This window comes from Bos indicus x Bos taurus, chromosome 19, assembly GCF_003369695.1.
Source record: "Bos indicus x Bos taurus breed Angus x Brahman F1 hybrid chromosome 19, Bos_hybrid_MaternalHap_v2.0, whole genome shotgun sequence".
NCBI classification, from domain to species: Eukaryota; Metazoa; Chordata; class Mammalia; order Artiodactyla; family Bovidae; genus Bos; species Bos indicus x Bos taurus.
The window spans coordinates 20,322,394-20,343,252 of NC_040094.1; the positions used below are offsets into that span (position 1 = coordinate 20,322,394).

Here is a 20,859-nt window from a genome sequence, read left to right on the forward strand (position 1 = left end):
ATTTAAAAAATATTACAGAGGGCAATATTACTTATCAGTTTTCAAAGTGGTCCCTTCTTCCTCTTTTCTTGTTAAGTCTCCCTAGAATCTGTTGTATGGAAATACCATAATTAATTTCACCATTTTCTTCCTAGTGGACTTCTGGATTCATTTCCAATTCTTTGCTATTATAATGCAGTAATGAGTAATCTTGTCTTCGGATTATACTCAATTTGAAATCATCTTGTGTTTCAGAATGTAAGGGCACCATTTAAGACATTAAAATCTCATGAAGTTTTTTTGGGGGGAATCATTCCTTAAGATTAACCTGTACTGCCCGCCCCCATGATCCACTCAGGGCTTCCTCCATCCTGCCTTCCTTCTGTGCCCTGAGGACCCCTCCTACCACTCTATACCTTAGTGTGAATATGCTTAAGGGAGGAGCCCATGCTGCCAGGCGGATACATTTTAGCCTTGTCTCTCCTGATGGTGAGAAAGGCTCTTAGGAGGCTTTCAAACTCCAACAAATGAGGGGATTCTTTTTCAGGGAAGAGCACCATGCTAGTCAGCCTGTGTTAGGCTGATTCTACTTCTCCAAACTCACCGACATGGATTTTGACAGAAAGAACTCAGAGATGCAGAGATGTTGTGATTTGCTTAATGTCACCAAAGTTTTTAATGGCAGAATTCAGACCATACCTGGGGCCACAAAAGACACCTCTGCCCAAGGTCCGGGAGCACAGTCTGTCTGAATGGGGTTCTGGCATCACTGGTTATCTCCCAGGGCCAGCTGTGCACACTGGGTTCAGAGGGGCTTCCCTGGATTCTGGGTGGTCCTACAACTGAAGGACAATGGACTAGGCCTGAATCGAGCTGGTGTGTATTTTTTTGTTGTTGTTTGGCCTTCAGACTGTTTGTTTTATTTATTATTTTTTTTCAGACTGTTTGTTTTAACTCATTGCCAAAGAGAAAGTATAATACAGAGATATTAGTATCATAAACAACACATACCAGTCACTCAGTTTCAACTCATGAACTATCTGCTTTATCTCTGCCCAGCTCTACTTTCCTTTCCACCCCTGGATTGTTTTGAAGCAAATTTAGATATATCAATTCAATGCAAATATTTCATTATATGCAAAGGAAACCTACTACAATCTTTTTCAAAGCATTTCGCCCCCCAAAATTAGAAAGTTTTAAAGAAGAAAAAGCTCAGATTTCTATTTTCTCCTAAAGACTTGGAAGCTCTGACAACACAGCCTGAAAGGTAATCAGGTTACAGCTGAGTGGACACTGCTCTTTAGATAAGGAAGATGATGCCTACTTTGCTGCAGTCCCCACCACTCCCGACTCTCCCCCACCTGGCCAGTTCAACTATGCAAATCACCTGCCTGGTTCCTGAAAGCATTTAATCTTTGTAAAATGTTACTTAGAGGAGAAGGTAGAAAATTCTTCAACAGTGTGAAAACGTGAAAATTGACTTGGAGACAGAGCTGTGTTGAAGGCAGTTTGTAGAACCACGTTAGATAAAAAGTATTCTGGAAGGATGTGCCAGTCTCTCCCCACAGACATTTTTTCACTAATCATCAATGCCACCCAGAAGCTGGGACTTGTTCTCATTTCATGGATGAAGAAATTGAGGCAAAGAGAACTTAAATAAGCTTCCCAACGCCACTCAGGTAATGAGCAGCAGAATTAGGATTCAAACCTGCAGGATGCCTGACTATAAAATGAAGCATCTTCACCATAATGCTGGGTCCTTTCAAAAGGCTCAGGAAAGAGAACATGACAAAGTGATGGGGCCCAGAAGGGGTGGTGATGCCACGTGAGGACTTGGGAGGCTTCCCAGGGCCTGGAGGAAGGATGGGAGCCCAGGAGCAGAAGTAGAAGAGGGGGCTGCCCTCTGGCTGCAGAGAGCACCTGGGAAAGAGGCACTTTCTGAGGCTGCATGGGGGACAAAGGTCAAGGTCACCATTGTTCTCTGGGTGGGGTGGGCAGGAGGGGGAGGATGGCTTCTTGGCCTGCTCAGGTGAGCAGAAGGTTTATCCTCCAGGATGGGTGGGTGGGTCTCTTTGGTCCATGGTGGACCCCTGAGTCCCCAGCTAGGACTTGGGTCTTTACTAGCAGCTTGGCTTGGGGTCCAGCCACCCCCCTCCCTCCTCTGGTTCCGTCCCGTCTCAGGGCTGTGTACTCGCCACTTCTTCCTTTGCCAGCTGCCAATCTGACCTTGTTACATCCTCTCAGAGCCTGAGGGGCTCCTTCTCCCAGTCGCAGAATATCTGTGTAACTTCCTTGCTCCAGGGCTGGAAGGTCCGTGGAGCTGAGGCTCCTTCTGTCCTGTTCGTGGCTGCACTTGGTCCCTAGGCTATGGAGAGAAGGAGGCAGGCCAACTGACCACTGTCTCCTCTCCACAGCCTGTTCCCTTCACTGGGATGATCGAAGGGGGTCTCCAGGATGGACACAAGATCACCGTCATGGGGCGTGTTCTTTCCACAGGCGAAAGCAGGTACCGGGAATTGTTGTCGCTCTCGGCCTCACCCCTGAGTGAACCAGGGTGCTGTCATCTCAGGATGGTCCACACAGCATCCTCCAAGCTGCCCACACCCAGTTCAGGGGATGGGAAGGGCCTGGCCCTGCCAACAATGCTCAGTGCCCCCTACCACCTACCTGTAGCATCCGGGCACCATTAACCAGACTCCCCAGAGACAGGGGAAATGGAGGCTCACAGTCTAGGGAGGGAAGCAGGCCAGCCCAGAGGTGGAGTTCTGGGACTGGACTTCGTATACAATGACCCAGAGCTGCAGATACGTCAACTCCCTTCATTTCCTCTAGCCAGTCTCATCTACTTTGGAAACTTCATTTGAGGTGACCTGGAAATATTTAAACTTGCCATCAAAATTGTATTCGGTCTCTTTCAGTCTCAAGGTTTTTCCCACTAAAGTCAATTCAAAATATAGATAACTCAGCTCTGTTTCCCATTCCCTTTCTCCCGAGGGGGACTTTCTGAGAACAGAGAAGAACTTACACGTATTCCAGAGGTGGGAGGTCCTCAGGAGTTCATGCAGCCCTGGCTGAACTATATTTAGTTCTGGGTGGCGTGGAGGCCTGGGGCCTGTGCACCCTGAGGTCTGCCGTGCCCACGGGGGCCCCTCTGCACACGTGGCCTCTCTCAGAAGCCTCTCTGTCCAATCCCAGCTGACTTCTACCCCCGCTGTTCCTCTCATTACTTTGCATGGGGCCTGGGGACGTTCTGGATCCCTCCAGGCCCCTCCCCCCACAGCCCTACTTCTACACCTGGCTTCTAGATGACTTCCTCTGCCACTGCCTCTGCCTCTCCTACCAGGTGACCCGGCCACAGTGATGTGGGACTCTGAGGCCCTCAGTGCCTGCAGGGGACTGTGAGGGAAATGAGGCACCCAGTTCTGAAACCCTGCCCGCAGGGGAACCCGGGACCTTGACTATGAACTCCACCCCTCTCTCCCCCTCCCTGTGCTAACCCTTCCTTCCAGCACAGGAGGGCTTTCTACTCCCACTCTGTCCAATAGAGCCTGTATCTACCTCCGAGTAGGTCCCCCTTCCGATGGGAGCTGCCGTTCTCTCCTTCCCTGGGGCAGAATTTACAAAGGAACACAGGAATGAAGCTGGGGGTCTGCAAAGGGAAAACGACACCCAGAGACATGTCAGAAAAACTATTCTCCACTTTAAGAGAAATTGGAACTTAAAATTTCTCATTTCAGGGTCACTTGGAGCTTCGTTTTCATTGGAGGGAGGGCTGCTGGGTTCAGAAACACACCAGTTCCTCTTGCCCCTGATGGCTGAGGGGCAAGAGGAACACAGAGCATCCTGGTATTTAGGTATTTAGCATCCTGGTATTTAGCATTCAGAACTCACACCCTTATCCAAGAAAGCAGATGGGCCCTGGGGGTTTCCTGGTGGTCCAGTGGTCAGGACTCCAGTCGTTCACTGCAGAGGTCATGGATTTAATCCCTGATCAGAGAACTAAGATACTCGAGCCATGAAACCAAAAGAAACCCCAGATAAACAAGCAAAACAGAGCACTCTGCAGGTAGAATGCCCACTGAGGGCCACCCGTGGGCGTGGGGCAGTGCCCAGTTCTGTGGTGATGACATGGGAGCCAGACGTGCTGTCTGACTGTTGTGTGTTAGCTGGCAGCCTGAGTGACCCCAGGAAGCAGACTGGGAACCACACTGGCGCCGAGTTCAGGCAAGGTGTTGGGACAGAGGTGCTCATTGGATAATTCGGGCTGGACCTTGGTTAGGGGACATGCATGAGCTCCATCTGGGAAAAAGCAGAACAAGGATTTATCGCACCCCTTTTGTGAGCTAGGCCCCTTGGAAGCTCCTTTTGTCTTCACCCCTCACCCTATAGTTTCAGCTATATCCCAAAGAGATGGAGATGGTGAGGGGCTTCCTCTGAGGTGAGATGGGAACAAGAGATACTTATTTAGGGGTGCCCTTGGGCCGTTTCAGTTGTCATCCCTGAAGGAAGGCAGTCACCCCTTTGCTGCATGCGGCAGTTCGAGGATAGCATGGTCCTGGGTCATTGCAAATGACAAACAGGGCCAATCTGGGGTCAGGGTCCAGGCCTGCTGACCTCATAAGTGAGGAGGGGTCAGGGGGGTCATAAGTGACCTAAGGGTCAGGTGGACACACGACACCCTCTGAAGAGGGACAGACGCACACTCTGAGGTCCCCATGCCCAGAGATCTAGGGTTTTTTCTGTGTCTCCCCTTTAGACACCATCTCTGTAGGTGTCCCATCAATGCACCTGTTCTTTCCATTTGTCCTCTTTCCCAACTGAGCAGACACAGGCTGACCTCCAGGGAGCCACCACTTGGCCCCAAAGACTCTCACTTCTAGGCACATTCCTCTACTTCCATCTTGGACACAAATTTCTTTACCCATTTCCTCCTTACTTTTAGAAAACCACACTGTAAGGGCAAAATGCAGTAACTGCACAAAACACAGTGCAAATTCAGTGAACCAAAGGGATGGGACGAGACTAGGAATGGGTACCAACCAGCCACGCAGGTTGTATGCAGGTTCCCAGACAGATGTCAGTCAAAGAGCGAGCACCTCCTGTTCCCACCCTTGGCAGTAAGCCGGGATACTGTCTGATTTTCCTTGACCTAGGTTTTCAGTGAACTTTCAGATGGACCACACTGACCATGAAATTGCCTTCCACTTCAATCCTCGGTTTGAAGAAGGCGGGTATGTGGTCTGTAACACGAAGCAGCTAGGAAAGTGGGGGCCAGAGGAGAGGAAGATGCAGATGCCCTTCCAGAAGGGGAGTTTGTTTGAGATCTGCTTCGAGGTAGAGAGCTCCGCGTTCAAGGTGAGTAGGAGCTCTCCTCTCTTCAGCTATCTGTTCCCCAGCCCCATAAGGTGCTGCGAGCAGCCTTTAAATAGCCATGTGAGCATCACTTTGTACAGAGAAGAGGACTATTTCCTTGTAAGGCCGCCGTCTCCTTACACACCTTCACCTGCATCTACAGGCACACCTGTTGCTTCTTTTACTCTGGAAGTAAGCACTGGAGAAGTCACCGTGATGCCTTTCGGCCTCCTGGGTCCTTCAGTCCAAGTTATTTCCATTTCTCTGTTGTAGCCCCTCTTCCACTCCAGGTCCCTGGGAATATTTGTTTTTCTGTTACCTTGTTGCTGCATTTATCCAGGTGTTATTAAAGACTTAGTTCTGCCTGGCATTGCACATTGGTTTTGCAAGCAGAGCGGTGTCTCTGGGCTTGGGGAGATGGGAGGGGAGCTGAGTACATCTGTGTCTTTTTTCTCTGTGTGAACATGAATGTCCCCACTCCCTCATCATACAACCTGACATCACTTCTTCTCTGCTCCCCGTGAACATTTGCATGTATATTTCAGTAACACCACAGGAGAGCTAAGACTAGAAAGACAAACCTACACCACAAGAATGAAGAAGCCAAGGACTAGAGTCAGGTAGAGGTTGCCCTTCGATGCACTTAGGATCCCAAGCATGTTCCTGTGACTGGCACAGCTCTGAAGGCTGTTGCCCTGACCTACAGGGGATTGATGTAAAAACCAGATACAGGGCTGAACGTCTGGAAGCAGGGGTCCTGGAGGCACGGGTGTGCTCCCACCTGGTCCTGGACCCCCTCCTGCCACGTGTGCTCATCTCAACAGGTGATGGTGAACAAGAACATCTTCCTGTATTATGTACACCGTGTGCCCTTCTACCAACTCAACGCCATCTCCGTCAAGGGCGGTGTGCATCTGTCCTACATCAGCTTCCAGGTCAGACTCCACCCAGCACTCGTCCCCAGGGGCTGGGTGTGGGGCCCCGTCCCCTGTGTGGGTCCTGCTGTGTGAACCCAAAGGTGCCAGCCAGTCTCATCTCCAGGTGGTTCTGGGTTCCCCAGTCTGTCCTCGTGTCTCTGTCTCTGTCTGGGACACCCACTCAGGCTCCTGGACTAGTAGATTTCTTGTCTCTTTCACTCTCTGTCATCCCCCTGGTGAGGAGGCCCTGTGCTTCTAGAAAGAACTTGGAATCAAACTGAATCCAGCTCAGATCCCCGGCTCTGCCATTTTCATCGGCTGGGGAATCTTAGACGAGCGACTTCACCTCTCCCAGCCTTAGTCTCTTCACCTGTGGAATGAGTATGATCGGCCAACCCACAGGTCGTTTTGTGAGTTCAATAAGACCATACACATCGAAGGGCACAGTATATCCTTTACATGGCCATTCCTGGGTTTATTTGACCCTCTCTGTGTATTATAATTTTTGAATGTGTTAGCAACATCTAAAAGGTCAGGACCAATTTTGCAAAATGAAAAAGTTCTGGAATTGGATGGTGGTGACTTTTGCACAACCACAGGAGTGGACCACTGAACTGTAGGTACACTTGTGTGTGTGTGCGGTTGCTCAGTCATGTCCAACTCTTTGCGACCCCATGGACTGGAGCCCGCCAGGCTCCTCTGTCCATGGCACTTCTCCAGGCAAAAACACTGGAGTGGGTTGCCAGGCCCTCCTCCAGCAGATCTTCCCAACCCAGGGATCAAACCTAGGTCTCCCACATTCTTTACAGTCTGAGCTAGTACACTTAAGATATTTTGCGTAATGTGCATTTCACCACTGTTTAGCAAAAGAGGTCAGGTAGATTTCTTCTTTTTCTTGAAGATGGAGAGGTCCCAGGAGACTGATTACCTCAAGGATGCTGACTAGAAAATTCCAGACTGGCTGATTAAGACTACATTCCTGGGGAAGGGCAAAGCTACAGCTAGGTCAGGTGTTAAACTTAGGGTTGGTATCATGGGCTTCAACAAAAGTGAGGCCATTTTGAACCTGTGGTTTTCTCTTTAACTATGCCCCACTTTGTAGCAAACTCTCAGCCTAACCAAAAGATATAATCAGAATGTAAGGCATTAGCATCACTCTCAGCTACCGATATATAGTCCCCACAGCTTTGTTCACCCTTGGTGTGGTCTCCATGGCCATGACTGTTTTGCTTAATCCCTCTGACATTTGTAACCCAGCAGGACCCTATGGGGGCATCCTGGGACAGCCCTATGACCCATGAGTGTTATAAACCTTTAGCCTCCTAGGCCTTCCCCAAGCTCCAAGGATAAAATTTAAGTGAGAAAATGCAGAAGCAAAGCGTAACAGTCAAGCAAAACAAAGTGATAATAGGTTAACCATTAAACACCATCAAGGACCTTTAGTTCCTCCTCAAGAGCTATAGACAGTATTCTGAACCAAATTCTTTGTGCTGTTTTACAGATATAGAAATCCCTATCGTGTGGAAGATGTTCACTCTATGGTGCTCACATGGTCATAGAACCCAGAAGCTTGATGATATTGGCTCCTGATGCTCACATGGTCATAGAACCCAGAAACTTGATGATATTGGCTCCCAATTACCTCACCACCAACCAATCAGAAGACATCCATGAGCTGATCGCACACCCCGCACCCTCTTGCTCACCCTGTGTTTAAGACCATTTCCCTGAACGTCATCATGGAGTTTGGGTTTTTTAAGCTTGCCTGGACTCCTTGCTTGGGAACTGCAGTAAATGCTGCACTTTCTTTCATCATAACCCTGTATCAGTAGATTGATTTTACTGTGTGTGGATGAATCGTATTGAGTGGAGGTAAATCTGATCTAGATAGGGATGGATGGATTTGAAATTCTGATGATAAGTTCAGTTGAAAGATTACTTACTTTAGCAATGTATTGGGGGTTATAGATTGGGGCTTTATCTTTCCTAGTCAGTGGCAGAGAAAAAGAAAGGAAAAGAAGGAGAAAGAGTGTCATGTATAGTTAAAGTGTGAAGACTTGATCCATTCTCTCGGGCCAGAGCAGCCTACCTGAACGTCATCTACTGCTCTTCCCCCTCACTTTGATTCTGAAGTCTCCATCACTTGGACAGGACCAGGTGCCATGTGGGGTCTTCTTCAGTCCTGAGACATATATCCAAGATTCAAGAGCTTGACTGTCATCCGTGTAGTTGGGATGATCTGGTACAGTCCCTTTCAAGATTAAAGGGAAGTTTTTGCTCTTAGTGATTCCAAATCAGACGGTAGAAGACAACTGGAACTGAGTTTGGTGAGTTGTAGCCAGACTAAGTGCCCTCCAAACCTCAGCTCTTTTAGTGCTCACGACAATCGTATCAAAGGAGGCCCATGATTAGTTACATCTCACAGATGAGGAAAGACTGAAACTTAGAGAGTATAGGGGAGAAAAATTTGCCACCCCTAAATGTGTCACTTTGGCATGAGTATTCATTTAGGCTGATTCTTCTTAAGAAACTGAAGACTCTAAGTTTTTCTTTTACCTCCTCCTCAACACGGGGTCGCAAAGAGTCGGATACGACTGAGTGACTGAACTGAACAACTGCAGCAAAGAATGCAGACGAAGGACCTGTTATAGAAATAGAGCCGTGAGCAGTGATACTTACAGAAGAACTCAAGCGAGGTGTGGAGATCAGAGTCCACTCTGCACCCAGCAAACACTTACATACTGAACACTGACTTTTCTGTGAATAGCCTTCCTCATCTTTGAAGTCCCAAACCATTGCCCTCAACGTCTTCTTGTGATTTTAGCTGAAGGTGGTATTTATTTATTTATTTTTTTGGCTCTACTTTTATTTTTATTTTTTTAAATTTTATTTAATTTTTAAACTTTATAATATTGTATTAGTTTTGCCAAATATCGAAATGAATCCGCCACAGGTATACCTGTGTTCCCCATCCTGATCCCTCCTCCCTCCTCCTTCCCCATACCCTCCCTCTTGAAGGTGGTATTTAAAGTGATGGTTTTGACCATTTTGGTGGGTAGTTCTCCTGGGTCTCTCCTATGTATGCAAGTGTTAACTATACCTTTGTTAGATTTTTTTCCTTTTAATGTGTCTCATGTCAATTCAATCTTAGACCAGCCAGAAGAACCTAGAAGGGTAGAGGAAAATTTCTTCATTCCCCAACATTCATGTTGTAACTTGTGGCAGAGTTCACTTCCTTTTTAGGGCTGAACAATATTGCATTGTATGTATAGACCTCATTTTTTTATCTAGTCATCCATCAATGGACACCCGTGTTGCTTCTATCTTTTGGCTGTTGTAAATAATACCAGGTACATGGGTGTACACATATCTCTCCAAGCCTCTGCTTTCCGCTCTTTAGGGTATATAGCCAGACATGGAATTGCTGGCAGTGGGAAGTTGCTTCCGTTGTGTCTGACTTTTTGTGACCATATAGCCTGTAGCCTGCCAGGCTCTTCTGTCCATGGGATTCTCCTGGCAAGAGTACTGGAGTGGGTTGCCATAATCTTCTGCAGGGGATCTTCCTGACCCAGGGATCAAACCCAGGTGCCTTGCATTACAGGCAGATTCTTTACCATCTGACCCAGGCGTGGAATTGCTGGACCAGATGGTAATTCTGTGTTTAGTTGTTAAAGGAACATCCGTACTGTTTTGTAGGGTCGGTCTCAGACTATGCATAGTGATGCTTTCTGTTCAGGAACACTGGGGGCACTCACGTGGGTCTTTACTACTCATGGGAGCCCCAAAGACATCAGCCCAGCTGGAGCTAGTATTGTGGCCAGATGGGCCCCTGTGGTTCTTATCATGACTTCAAGACACAGCTCAGCAACAACCATCAGGTAGCTTTGAAAAAAAGGATTATTACTCTCAAGTCCTGAGGGCCAATAGCACAATGACCAGTGGGAAGGAGGGGGTGAGAGCACAGGCTGGGGTTCCGCTTTTATTGGGGTCGAAAGGTAGGGTGGTTACGCAGGGGACAGGAAGAGACATGTGGGGTCACTCAAACAGTTATCTAGGTTGCCCAGTGTTTCCTAGAAAGGAGAACTTGATGGGTGGGGCAAGCGTGGCAGCTTATCTAGAAGCTGTCACACAGCTGGCACCATGTTTACGAAAGATGAGTATCTTTGAAATGGACGCTTTAGCAATCAGAAGCGTAATGCCAGTCTCAGGGTCAAGCACACACACTATGCTTCCCAGCACAGCCTCGCCGTTTGGCATCCCACCGACAGCACAAAAGGCCTCCCCTCTCCCTGTCCTCATCCACACTCGTCAGTTTCTGCTTTTTGAGAGGGTGAGGTGGCCGACACATTTAGAACAGATCCTATGGTCTACAGTGCAGAGAACAGAGAACCTCAGACAAGTGTCTGGACTTTAAATAAGGGAGCTCGAGGGCTGCCTCTCACCTCAAGCCAGGTCCTGGAAAAGGGTCTCAGTGACGGCACACATGGTGACCCCAGGTTGCTGAGGTCAGCTGTGCCAGCCACTGGGTCTTGGAGACACCTCCTTACGGTCTTTATTCACCCAAAAACCCACTGGCCTTTGGGTTTGGCGGTAGGCCCTCCCTACAGGGCTGGAGCAGAAGAACCTGGGCTCTCCTTTTTGGGCTGGACTCTCTGTGACTCACTTCCAAATCACCTGGAGATGTCAAAATGCATGTCTGCTTGAACTCTAGCTGTCCCTATTTCTCCCTGGGCTCTGAGAGTTTTGGGGTGGTTTCTAAATTTTTAAAAATTCACTTATTTTATTTTCCTTTGGCTGTGCTTATTCTTCGTTACTTTGCAGTGGCTTTCTCTAGTTGCAGCAAGTGGGGAGCTTCTTCAGTGCCATGTATGGTTTCTCGTTGCTGAGCCAGGCTGTAGGGGTGTGGGATCCAGTATTTACAGCAGGTGGCCTCTAGAACCTGGGCTCAATAATCGTGGCACATGGACTTAGTTTCTCCACCGCGTGTGGAGTCTCCCAGGACCAAGGATCAAACCCGCGTTCTCTGCACGGTGAGGTGGATTCTCACGCACGGTGCCACTGTACGTGGCCTGCGGTGTTTTTTAACAGTACTTCATTGAGGTACGGTCCATGTAAACACACAGACCCTAGTCTGCTGGATGAGTTTTTATGCTGTAAACAGCTGTGTGACCACCATCCAGGTCAAGTTCCAGGACATTCCCAGCACCCAGATGACTCCTCCGGGTCCCTCCCATTTGGTGCCCCTCATAAGTCATTGCTTTTCTGACCCGCTTCTGGATTTTATGTTATCAGAATGCTCCCAGTGTGTGCTCACTTGTGCCTGGCTCTTGCGCTCAACACTGGGGTTCACTGAAGACCTTGCCTTTATCTTCAGTCCCATTTTCTTGCTGAGGGCTAGTCCATAGCAGGCAATTCCCAGGGGGCTCAGTAGTAAAGCATCTGCCTGCCAATGCCGGAGACCCAGGAGACATGGGTTGGATCTCTGAGTTGGGAAGATCCCCTGGAGGAGAGAATGGCAACCTGTACCAATATTCTTGCCTGGATAAATCCACAGACAGAGGAGCCTGGTGGGCTATAGCCCAGGGGTTTGCAAAGAGCATTCACTGTTCCCCTTCTCCTGTTTTAAACAGTGGTGTTTCCAGTGAGGGGCTGTGATGAGTGAAGCTGTTAAGCACATGTACATCTGTTCTTATCTCTCTTTGGTGAATATCTAGGAGCAGAAGAGCCAGGACATAGGAGAGGTAGAGGATTAACTTTATTATAATCCACCAAGTTTCCAACGCTGTTGTATTTTACACTCCAACCTGCGGTGAATGAGTTCCAGTTGCTTCCTATTTCAGTCAATGAGGAAAAATTTCCTGTATCCCCGGTGTTGAAGAGGATATCTTCAAAGAATCTCTCCTTCTTTTCCTCCTTTCTGTTCCAAGTGTGTCATCTGCCCCTTAAATCCAGTCATATTCTAGTTGATTCAGGAATCTAGTGGGATGGAGGGTGGATGGAGGAGGCAAGTGGGCTCCGTCAATGAGAACGTCTCAGAGAAGTCAGTCTTTGCAAATTCTGAGGACCCAGGCAAGTGCCAGAAGGGAGAGAGGTGCAGACCTGTGTGTGGTCCCGGGGCACCTGCTCACCTGCTCTCCACTTGGTGCCTGTAGGACCCTCAGCTGCTCATCCAGGCTGGACCCCAGGGCCCTGTGTAGAGCACACGGCGGGGTACCGCTTGACTTCAGGTAAGTCTGTTGTTGCTATGCATTTCCTCCCTACCCCACTTTGCTACCCAGCTGATCCTAGTCTCTGTTTTAGTCAATCCTTTCCTTTAACAAGGTGCTGGAGCCAATTAAAGACATTTATTTAACATAGTGACCCACCTCCATGTCATTCAGAAAGTTCTGCTGCTGTTGCTGCTAAGTCGCTTCAGTCGTGTCCGACTCTGTGCAACCCCACAGACAGCAGCCCTCCAGGTTCCGCCGTCCCTGGATTCTCCAGGCAAGAATACTGGAGTGGGCTGCCATTTCCTCCTCCAAGGCATGGAAGTGAAAAGTCAAAGTGAAGTTGCTCAGTCGTGTCCGACTCTTAGCGACCGCATGGACTGCAGCCTACAAGGCTCCTCTGTCCTTGGGATTTTCCAGACAAGAGTACTGGAGTGGGGTGCCATTGCCTTCTCCGTCAGAAAGTTCTAGTATGTCTAAATCTTCTCTGCTCCCCAGCTACAGCCCAGAAGGAAGGGAGAAAAGAGAAAAGAAGGGAGAGAGAAATTCTTAGAGAGGAGGGATCAGAAGCTCCTGGGGCATCATTAAACACAATGATAAGGTAACCTTCATGATAAGGTTTTCTATTGATATTCATAAAACATTTCTTTCCATCTGATCATATATTGTTTTGTTTCTCTCTTTTTTTTTTTTTTGACTGGACCATGCTATATGCATGTTCTTAGTTCCCTGACCAAGTATTAAACCCATCCCCCCTGCAGTGGAAGCACAGAGTCCTCACTACTAAACCAGCAGGGAAATCCCTCCATGACTAGGTTTTTATGTGAGGAATAGAATTTTAGAGGGAACATACCCCTTTTTGAGGCCCCAAGAAGCCTCATATGGCTCAGGCTATCACTAATGAGCTGTGTGACTTTTGGAATGACCTTTAAACACTCTGAGCCTCAGTTTCCCTATCTGGAAAATGGGTATAACCAGGCCTTCCCAGCACAACCTCCACCCCACGCACCAGTAGCACCCGGCTGCCCGGGCCCCAACAAGCAGCTCTGTTTCTGTTTGGACCCGCGAGAGACAGCCACGTTCTCAGGAACAGTGACGTCTAGAAGCTTGCTGCAGTATGAGTGTGGTCAGGATCTCTGAGCCGACGTGAACCTCTATGTACTATTGGATCTCAGTGCAGAGCACAGGAGGCAAGCAGAGGGGAAAGGGCCCTAGGTGAGGAGCACCCACTTCCACCCTCTCCTCTCCTCCCTACCTTTCTCCCTTTTTCTAAACCTACATCATCTCCCGGATCCTCCCCCATTGAGTAACAGTCCAGTTGCTTTGGTTTCTACACATTTTTAAGTTCTCCAGGCGCAGTGGTCTTCCTGGCCAGTGTGTAAAGCGACAGTGGCCACAGACGTGGTAGAGAGATGGCCTTCGTAAGTCTCCTTACAGAAACCCAGTGAGTTCCAGGGCTGGGGGGTGGGGTGTGTCTCAGTGGACAGGAAGCAGCTCTGGGGTTCTAAGAAAACAACTTCTGCAGGTGACAGAGGAGGGGAGCAGCAACATAAAAAGAACACGAAAGGGCAGACACAACTTCTTCTCCACGACCATCTCTTGGGTGCTGCTTAGGAATGCGGTGGGTAAGCATCCCCAGGATTCCTGCATCTGACAAATGTTTACTGAGCTCACTGTGGGTGCCTCTACTGTTCTAAGTAATAACTAGAAAAATGATGGTTGTTTTGCATGAAGGGAGCAGGGCTTCTGGGCTGGGTAACAAGCCAGCATGGCAGCAAGGGACATACTTTAAAGATGGCCTCTCTGTGCTGAACCATTTACTAGTTGGATGACCTCAAGCAAGGTGCTTTACCTCTGGGCCTCAGTTTCTGCATCTATATAATGGGGTTAATCCCGGAGTCACTGCCCAGATCTGGGGGAAAGACTAAGCGAGCTTTAATGAAGATTGAGAGATCTTGAATGGTGTCTGGCCCACTGCACGAGCTCTGAAAGTGTTTAGAGTTGTTAGGAGACTGGGCGCAGCAGGGAAGGCCTCCTGAGGAGGTGTCTGCTCTCTGAGGGGCAAAAGAGCAAGGCAGGGCAGGTCAAGGGAGTATGAGAAGGGGCCATCTCAGGAGTTGGGGGGAGCTTGGTGCCCCTGCACTGGGGGGTGCAGAGGGCTTCCTTCTGTGCCTCTTGGCTTCCTGTGTGGAGGCCCCATCACAGGATGCCTTGCTTAAACCAGGGGTCCCCCACCTCCAGGTCACATGCTGGTGCTGGTCCAGGGCTTCTTAGGAACTGGGCCCCACGGCAGGCAGTGAATGGCAGGCAAGTTAGTGAAGATTCGTCTGTATTTACAGCCACTCCCCATCACTCGCATCCCCTTGTCCTTGGGAAAATAATCTTCCACAAAACCGGTCCCTTTGCCACACAGGTTGGGGCCAGCTGGTTTAAACCCTTATCACTCCATGTCATACATGTAAAATTGAGCCTCATAGAGGTGGAGGTCACTTGTTCAAGGCCCCTGGATGGAAAGTGGCCAAGAAGGGAGGTGCCTTAATTCCTCGGACCTGGAGAAAGGAGGTGCCCACATTGCCCTGTGGGAGGAGACAGGCAAAGAGGGGACGGCCCCAGGGCAGGCGGTTTCTGTGCTCACTGTGTGCTGGGCCCGACGCTGCGGTAGGAGCCTCTCCCTGCCTCAGCGTCCCAAGAGGCTGGGCAAGTGGGCTGACTGAGGGCTTCCTGGGCGTGGGGAAGAAGAGGGCTTCCTAGACACACACCAACCTCCACTGAGGGAAAGACATGCACACTGAGGTCCCTACACTTGGAGAGCTACTGTTTATTCTGTCTCTCTTTTAGACACCAGATCTGTTCATGTGCCATCAATGTCACCTGTCCTTTCCAATTGTCCTCTTATTTCCCAACTGAGCAGACACAGGCTGGCCTCTAAGGAGCCACTACTTGACCCCAAAGCCTCTCACTTCTAGGCACATTTCTCCGCTTCCATCTTGGACACAAATTTCTTTACCCATTTTCTCCTTATTTTTAGAAAATGATACTCTAAGGGCAAAATGTGGTAATTGCACAAAAGCACACTAAGTGCAAATTAGGTGAACAAAAGTGATGGCAACAAACTAGAGACGGGTACCAGCCAGCCACACAGGTGGTATGCAGATTCCCGGATGGGTGTCAGTCAAAGTGCGAGCACCTCCTGTTCCGCCCTTGGCAGTAAGCCAGGACATGGAGCCTTGTCTGACTTCCTCCACAAAGGTTTGCTGGGAACTTTCAGACCAGGTGCAGTGACAGTGACATTGCCTTCCACTTCAGCCCTCGGCTTGAAAACACAGGGTATGTGGTCTGCAACAGGAAGCAGAGAAGAAGCTGGAACCTGAGGAGTGGAAGATGCAGACGCCTTCCCAGAGTGGGAGCCAATTTGAGCTCTGCTTCCAGATACAGAGCTCACAGTTCAAGGTGAGCAGGAACTCACTTCCCTTCAGCTGGCTGTCCCCCAGCCCCATCCGGTGCTGTGGACAGTCTTTTAACAGTCACGTGAGCAACACCTTTGTACAGAGAAGAGGACCATTTCCTTGTAAGGCTAAGCCTGCAGTCTCCTTCCACACCTTCGCCTACAACTCCAGGTGCACCTCTTGCTTCTTTTACTTTGGAAATAAGCACTAGATAAGTCACCATGGTGCTTTTTTGGCCTGCTGGGTCCTTAAATCCGAGTTAATTTCAATCTTCTGCTCTGGCTTTTCTTCTGCTCTAGGTCCCTGGGAACATCTGAGTTTCTGTTACATTGTTGCTGCCTTTATCCAGATGTTATTAATGGCTTTGTTTTGCAGGGCATTGCATATTGCTTTTGGAAGTAGAGCAGTATCTCTGGGCTTGGGGAGATGGGAGGGGGAGTGAGTACATCCGTGTCCCTGCTTCTCTGTGTGAACGTGGATGTCCCCCTCATCCTGCTACCTGTGTAGAGGTTGTGTTTGGATGCATTTCGGGTCCCAAGCATGTTCTTGTAACTGATACAGATCTCAAGACCGATGCCCAGACCTATAGAGGATTGATGTGAAAACTACAGACACAGGTCAAAACTTCTAGAGGCAGGGGTCCCAGAGGCTCAGGTGTGCTCCCACCTGAACAAGGACCACTACTGGCGTGTGCTCTCATCTCGGCAAGTGATGGTCAACTGGAAGAGCTTCACGCAATATGAATGCCGTGTGCCCTTTGGTCAAGTCACCACCATCTGAGTCACGGAATCTGCGCAGCTGTCCTCCATCAGCTTCCAGGTCAGGCTGTCCCCTACCCGGGGCTGGGTGTGGGGCCCTGTCCTCTGTGTCTGGGCCCTGCTGCGTAGATCCAAAGTTGCCAGCCAGTCTTCTACCCAGGGGCTCTGGGGACACCTCTGGCTCCCTTGTCCTGCCCTTCTTGTGTCCCGTCTCTCTTTGGGATATCTGCTCAGTCTGCTGGACTAGTAAGGCGCTTGTCTCTGTCACTCTCTGTCCCCACCCTGCTTAGGAGGCCGTGGGATACTTAAAAAAAACTGGGCTTGGGAATCAAACTGAATCCTGCTCAGATCCCCAGCTCTGCCATTCTCATCGGCTGGAGGAATCTTAGACACGTGACTTCACCTTTCGAAGCCTTGGTTTTCTCACCTGTGGAATGAGCAGTCTGAGGCCCCACAGCTCACTGTGTGAGTTCAGTGAAGCGACAGATCAAAGAGCACAAAGTAGCCTGCTGGGGACACTCAGGTCTATTTGATCATCTCTGTGTTTTACAATTTTTGAATGTTTCACCAACATCTAAAAGGTCAATTGTAATTTTGCAAGATGAAAATTTTCTGGAGCTGGACAGTGGTGATGGGAGTGAATTTAACACGGTTGAAATGTATTTACTCTTAGTATGGTCAGTTTTCAGTGATTTGCATTTCAGCACTGTTTAGGAAAAGAGATCAGGCAGATTGCTCTTCCTCCTGAGGATGGAAAGGCCCTAGGAGACAGATTACCTCCAGGGTGCTCACCAGAAATTTCCAGACTGGCTGACTAAGTCTTCATTCCCGGGGAAGGTGGAAGCTACCAGCTAGGTCAGGTGTCACACCTAGGTTTGGTATCATGGGCTTCAGTGAAAGTGATGCCATTTTGAGCCTGTGGTTTTCTCTTTAACTATTCCCCACTTATTGAGCAAACTTTCAGCTTAACCAAGAGATCAATCAGAATTTGAGGTCTTCAGAATTGAAAGAGACACCTGTACCCCAAAGTTCATCACAGCACTGTCTACAATAGCTAGAACGTGGAAGCAACCTAGATGTCCATCCGCAGACGAATGGATAGGAAAGCTGTGGTACATATACATAATGGAATATTATACAGATATTAAAAAGAATGAGGTAGATGAAACTGGAGCCTATCATACAGAGCGAAGTAAGCCAGAAAGAAAAACACCAATACAGTATATTATTATGGAATTTAGAAAGATGGTAACGATGACCCTATATGTGAGACAGCAAAAGAGACACAGATGTAAAGAACAGACTTTTGGACTCTGTTTGAGAAGGCGAGGGTGGGATGATTTGAGATGATAGCATTGAAATGTATATTACCATATGTGAAATAGATCACCAGTCCAGGTTCAATGCATGAGACAGGGTGCTCAGGGCCAGTGTACTGGGATGACCCTGAGGGATGGGATGGGGAGGGAGGTGGGAGGGGGTGTTCAGGATGGGGAACACATGTACACCCATGGCTGATTCATGTCAATGTATTGCAAAACCCACTACAATATGGTAAAGTAATTAGCCTCCAATTAAAATAAATACATTAATTTAAAAAAAAAAGAATTTGCGGTCTTATCATCACTGTCAGCTACCAATCTATAGTCACTGTAGCTTTGTTGACACCATGTGTGGTATCTAGAGGTCATGACTTTTAACCTAAATCCCTGTGATGTTTGTAACTGAGCAGGACCCTTGGGGGCTTCCTAAGACATCCTTACACCCCGTGTTTGTAATAAACCTTTAGCCTCCTAGGCTTTCCCCAGTTCCAAGGAAAAAAATTTAATCAGCAAAGTGAGAAAATGCAGAAACAAAGGAAAACAGTCAAGCAAGACAAAATAATACTAGTTTATCCATTCAATACTCAAGGACCTTTAGTTCTTCCTCAAGGACTATAGAAAATATTCTGAGCCAAATCCTTTGTGCTGTTTGCAGGTACAGAAATCCCCTCTAGGTGGAAGGAGTTAACTGTATGCTCCCCACAAGGACATAGAACCTGGAACCTTGATGATGTTGACTCCCAGTTACCTCACCACCAACCAATCAGAAGATATCCATGAGCTGATCACACACACTGCAACCCTCTCCTTCACTGTCTTTAAAAACCTTTCCCTGAAAGCCATCAGGGTTTCATTTGGGTTTTTTAAGCACTAGCTGTCTGGACTCCTTGCTTGGTGCCTGCAATAAATCCTGTACTTTCCTTCACTGCCCACTGCTGTCAGTAGGTTGGCTTTATTGCACACGGATGAGTTATTAGTAAGTGGAGGCTAATCTAATCTAGATAGTTATGGATAGATTTGTTTTATTCTCTCTACCTGGTTGATCCTGTCACTAATATATATGCTTGTCTCAAACGTTAAGCCATGCATGAAGTGTGAATGGCTGGTACAATGAAACTGCAGATAGCTCATAAAATCTGTGTGGCTCCTTTGGTTGCTTGATTATTGCAACTGGATTATAGTTAGTTATAATAATTGTTGCTTAAATTTATTCTTTGTTTTCAAATCGTGCTTTTTCTTTCCCTGATGCGCTATGTCGTTATCAATGTTACTAGCAGCATTGCTTATATCCTGTCGAATTTATAAGATTACAGTAACCAGTGTGTAATCGGGCTTCCCACAGAACTTCTATGGCTAAACATTTTGATAAAATCTCATTTATAACATAAAATAATTGCAATAGTGTGATTCTAGATATGGGGAGAAGCAACAAGGAAAAATGACTCTTGGATTAAATTAGGCAGAATCCAGAGAGTCTTTAATTATTGATGAGGCCTGTTCAAAAATTTAGCACCTGAGTGCCTATGAAAAATTTTTGCCAGATCTGGGATGAGCCTCCCAGTGCCATGGGACAAAGGTGATCGTGAAATGTGTCCCAAATATTGGTCAACTTCCTGACCAAGAGAAGAAGACCTGAGAAGCGGAATCAGCGATTGCAGCCCTTCAACGTGAGACAGTGAGCCCCAAGAAAGGGGAAAACCTGCCATCTAGCAGGCATCAGATTGCAGCCACTCCCTATGGTGAACCTTGAGGAAATTCTGAGAATACAGGATTACAGGCCCACAAAGAGCTGAGGCACATACCAAGGACAAAATTTTAATGAGCTCTGACTCTTAAATCTTCCCACATATAGAAAAGTGCCAAACTCCTTAACTTGAAATGCTGCCTCTTGGGTTTGAAGTTCAGTATTTCTAAGTCTACAGGTGTCAAGTAGGCACTTTCCAAAGAGGAACAAAAAGAAGACAAATATCAACATTTGGAACAGAGGCATTAATGGCAGACACTCCCAGAAAGATCCATCTGATAAAGCAGAACGCTCATTACTCCCTTTTTCCACAAGATTGTGGAATGAACTTTGACAGTGGAGAATTGTTGCAGAGAAGAACCAATTCTGACTCCATGTTGGAACTGTTTCTTTGACCTGCTTTTCATTGCTGTTGTTTTTATAAGCATACATAATGGTCTGCCTCAAAGGACACTGCCCCTCTGCCTGATTGTTAAACTAAAGTGACTTTGTTCAGCTTATAGAGAGATAATCTGACCCTGCCCATCTGTGAATTGCTACAAAGAAAAGAAGAGATTAACACACTCCTTCCAAAGGTTGGCCCTTCTCAGAGAAATTTTGCAAGACTTATGGCCCCTTTTACTTTACTTCCTCATTGCCTCTCCCGCTCTATTCTGCCTTTTAGACTTTGGTTCCTCCCTGCTTCTCTCTTTGGTTCTATAAAAGAACCTGGCATCCAGACCCAACAAGATGGTCATTTTGAGACATTAGTCTGCCATCTTCTTGGTCAGCTGGCTTTCTGAATAGTAATATTCCTTGCCTCAGTGCCTCGTTTCTCAGATTTATTGGGCTGTCATGTGGTGAGCAGAGTGAGCATGGACTCATGGTAATATGATAGTGTTTTTGCTTAATCCCTGCGACATTTGTAACAGAGCAGGACTATATAGGGGCTTCCTGGGACATCCATACCCCCATCTCCATGACTGTAGTAAACCTTCAGCCTCCTAAGCAAAGTGAAGAGTTAGTTGCTCAGTCATGTTTGACTCTATGTGACCCCATGGACCGTAGCCTGCCAGGCTCCTCTGACCATGGATTCTCTAGGCAAGAATACTGGAGTGAGTTTCCATTTCCTTCCATAGGGGATCTTCCCAATCCA

The 20,859-nt window shown here is 47.9% G+C and overlaps 1 protein-coding gene and 1 long non-coding RNA gene across 2 annotated transcripts; both read left to right on the forward strand.

Annotated features, from left to right (window-relative positions):
• Positions 1-2,310: 2,310 nt before the first annotated feature.
• Positions 2,311-5,720, forward strand: LOC113878096 (galectin-9-like). Its single transcript, XM_027518949.1, has 2 exons — positions 2,311-2,485; positions 5,133-5,720. Exons 1-2 carry the CDS (start codon positions 2,412-2,414, stop codon positions 5,602-5,604), a joined length of 546 nt encoding a protein of 181 aa, XP_027374750.1. The 5' UTR covers positions 2,311-2,411; the 3' UTR covers positions 5,605-5,720.
• Positions 5,721-13,986: 8,266 nt separating this feature from the next.
• LOC113878097 lies at positions 13,987-19,370 on the forward strand. The gene is made up of 4 exons (XR_003506910.1): positions 13,987-14,079; positions 15,761-15,904; positions 16,462-16,719; positions 18,636-19,370. It is a non-coding gene; the product is annotated as an uncharacterized LOC113878097 (long non-coding RNA).
• Positions 19,371-20,859: the final 1,489 nt, after the last annotated feature.

What these genes read in the sequence shown, in the direction of transcription:
- LOC113878096 (XM_027518949.1), top strand. Translation starts at nt 2,412, where the DNA reads ATGATCGAAGGGGGTCTCCAGGATGGACACAAGATCACCGTCATGGGG. An exon ending in CTTTCCACAGGCGAAAGCAG is followed by an intron (nt 2,486 to 5,132) that starts GTACCGGGAATT and finishes TCCTTGACCTAG; the next exon opens with GTTTTCAGTGAACTTTCAGA.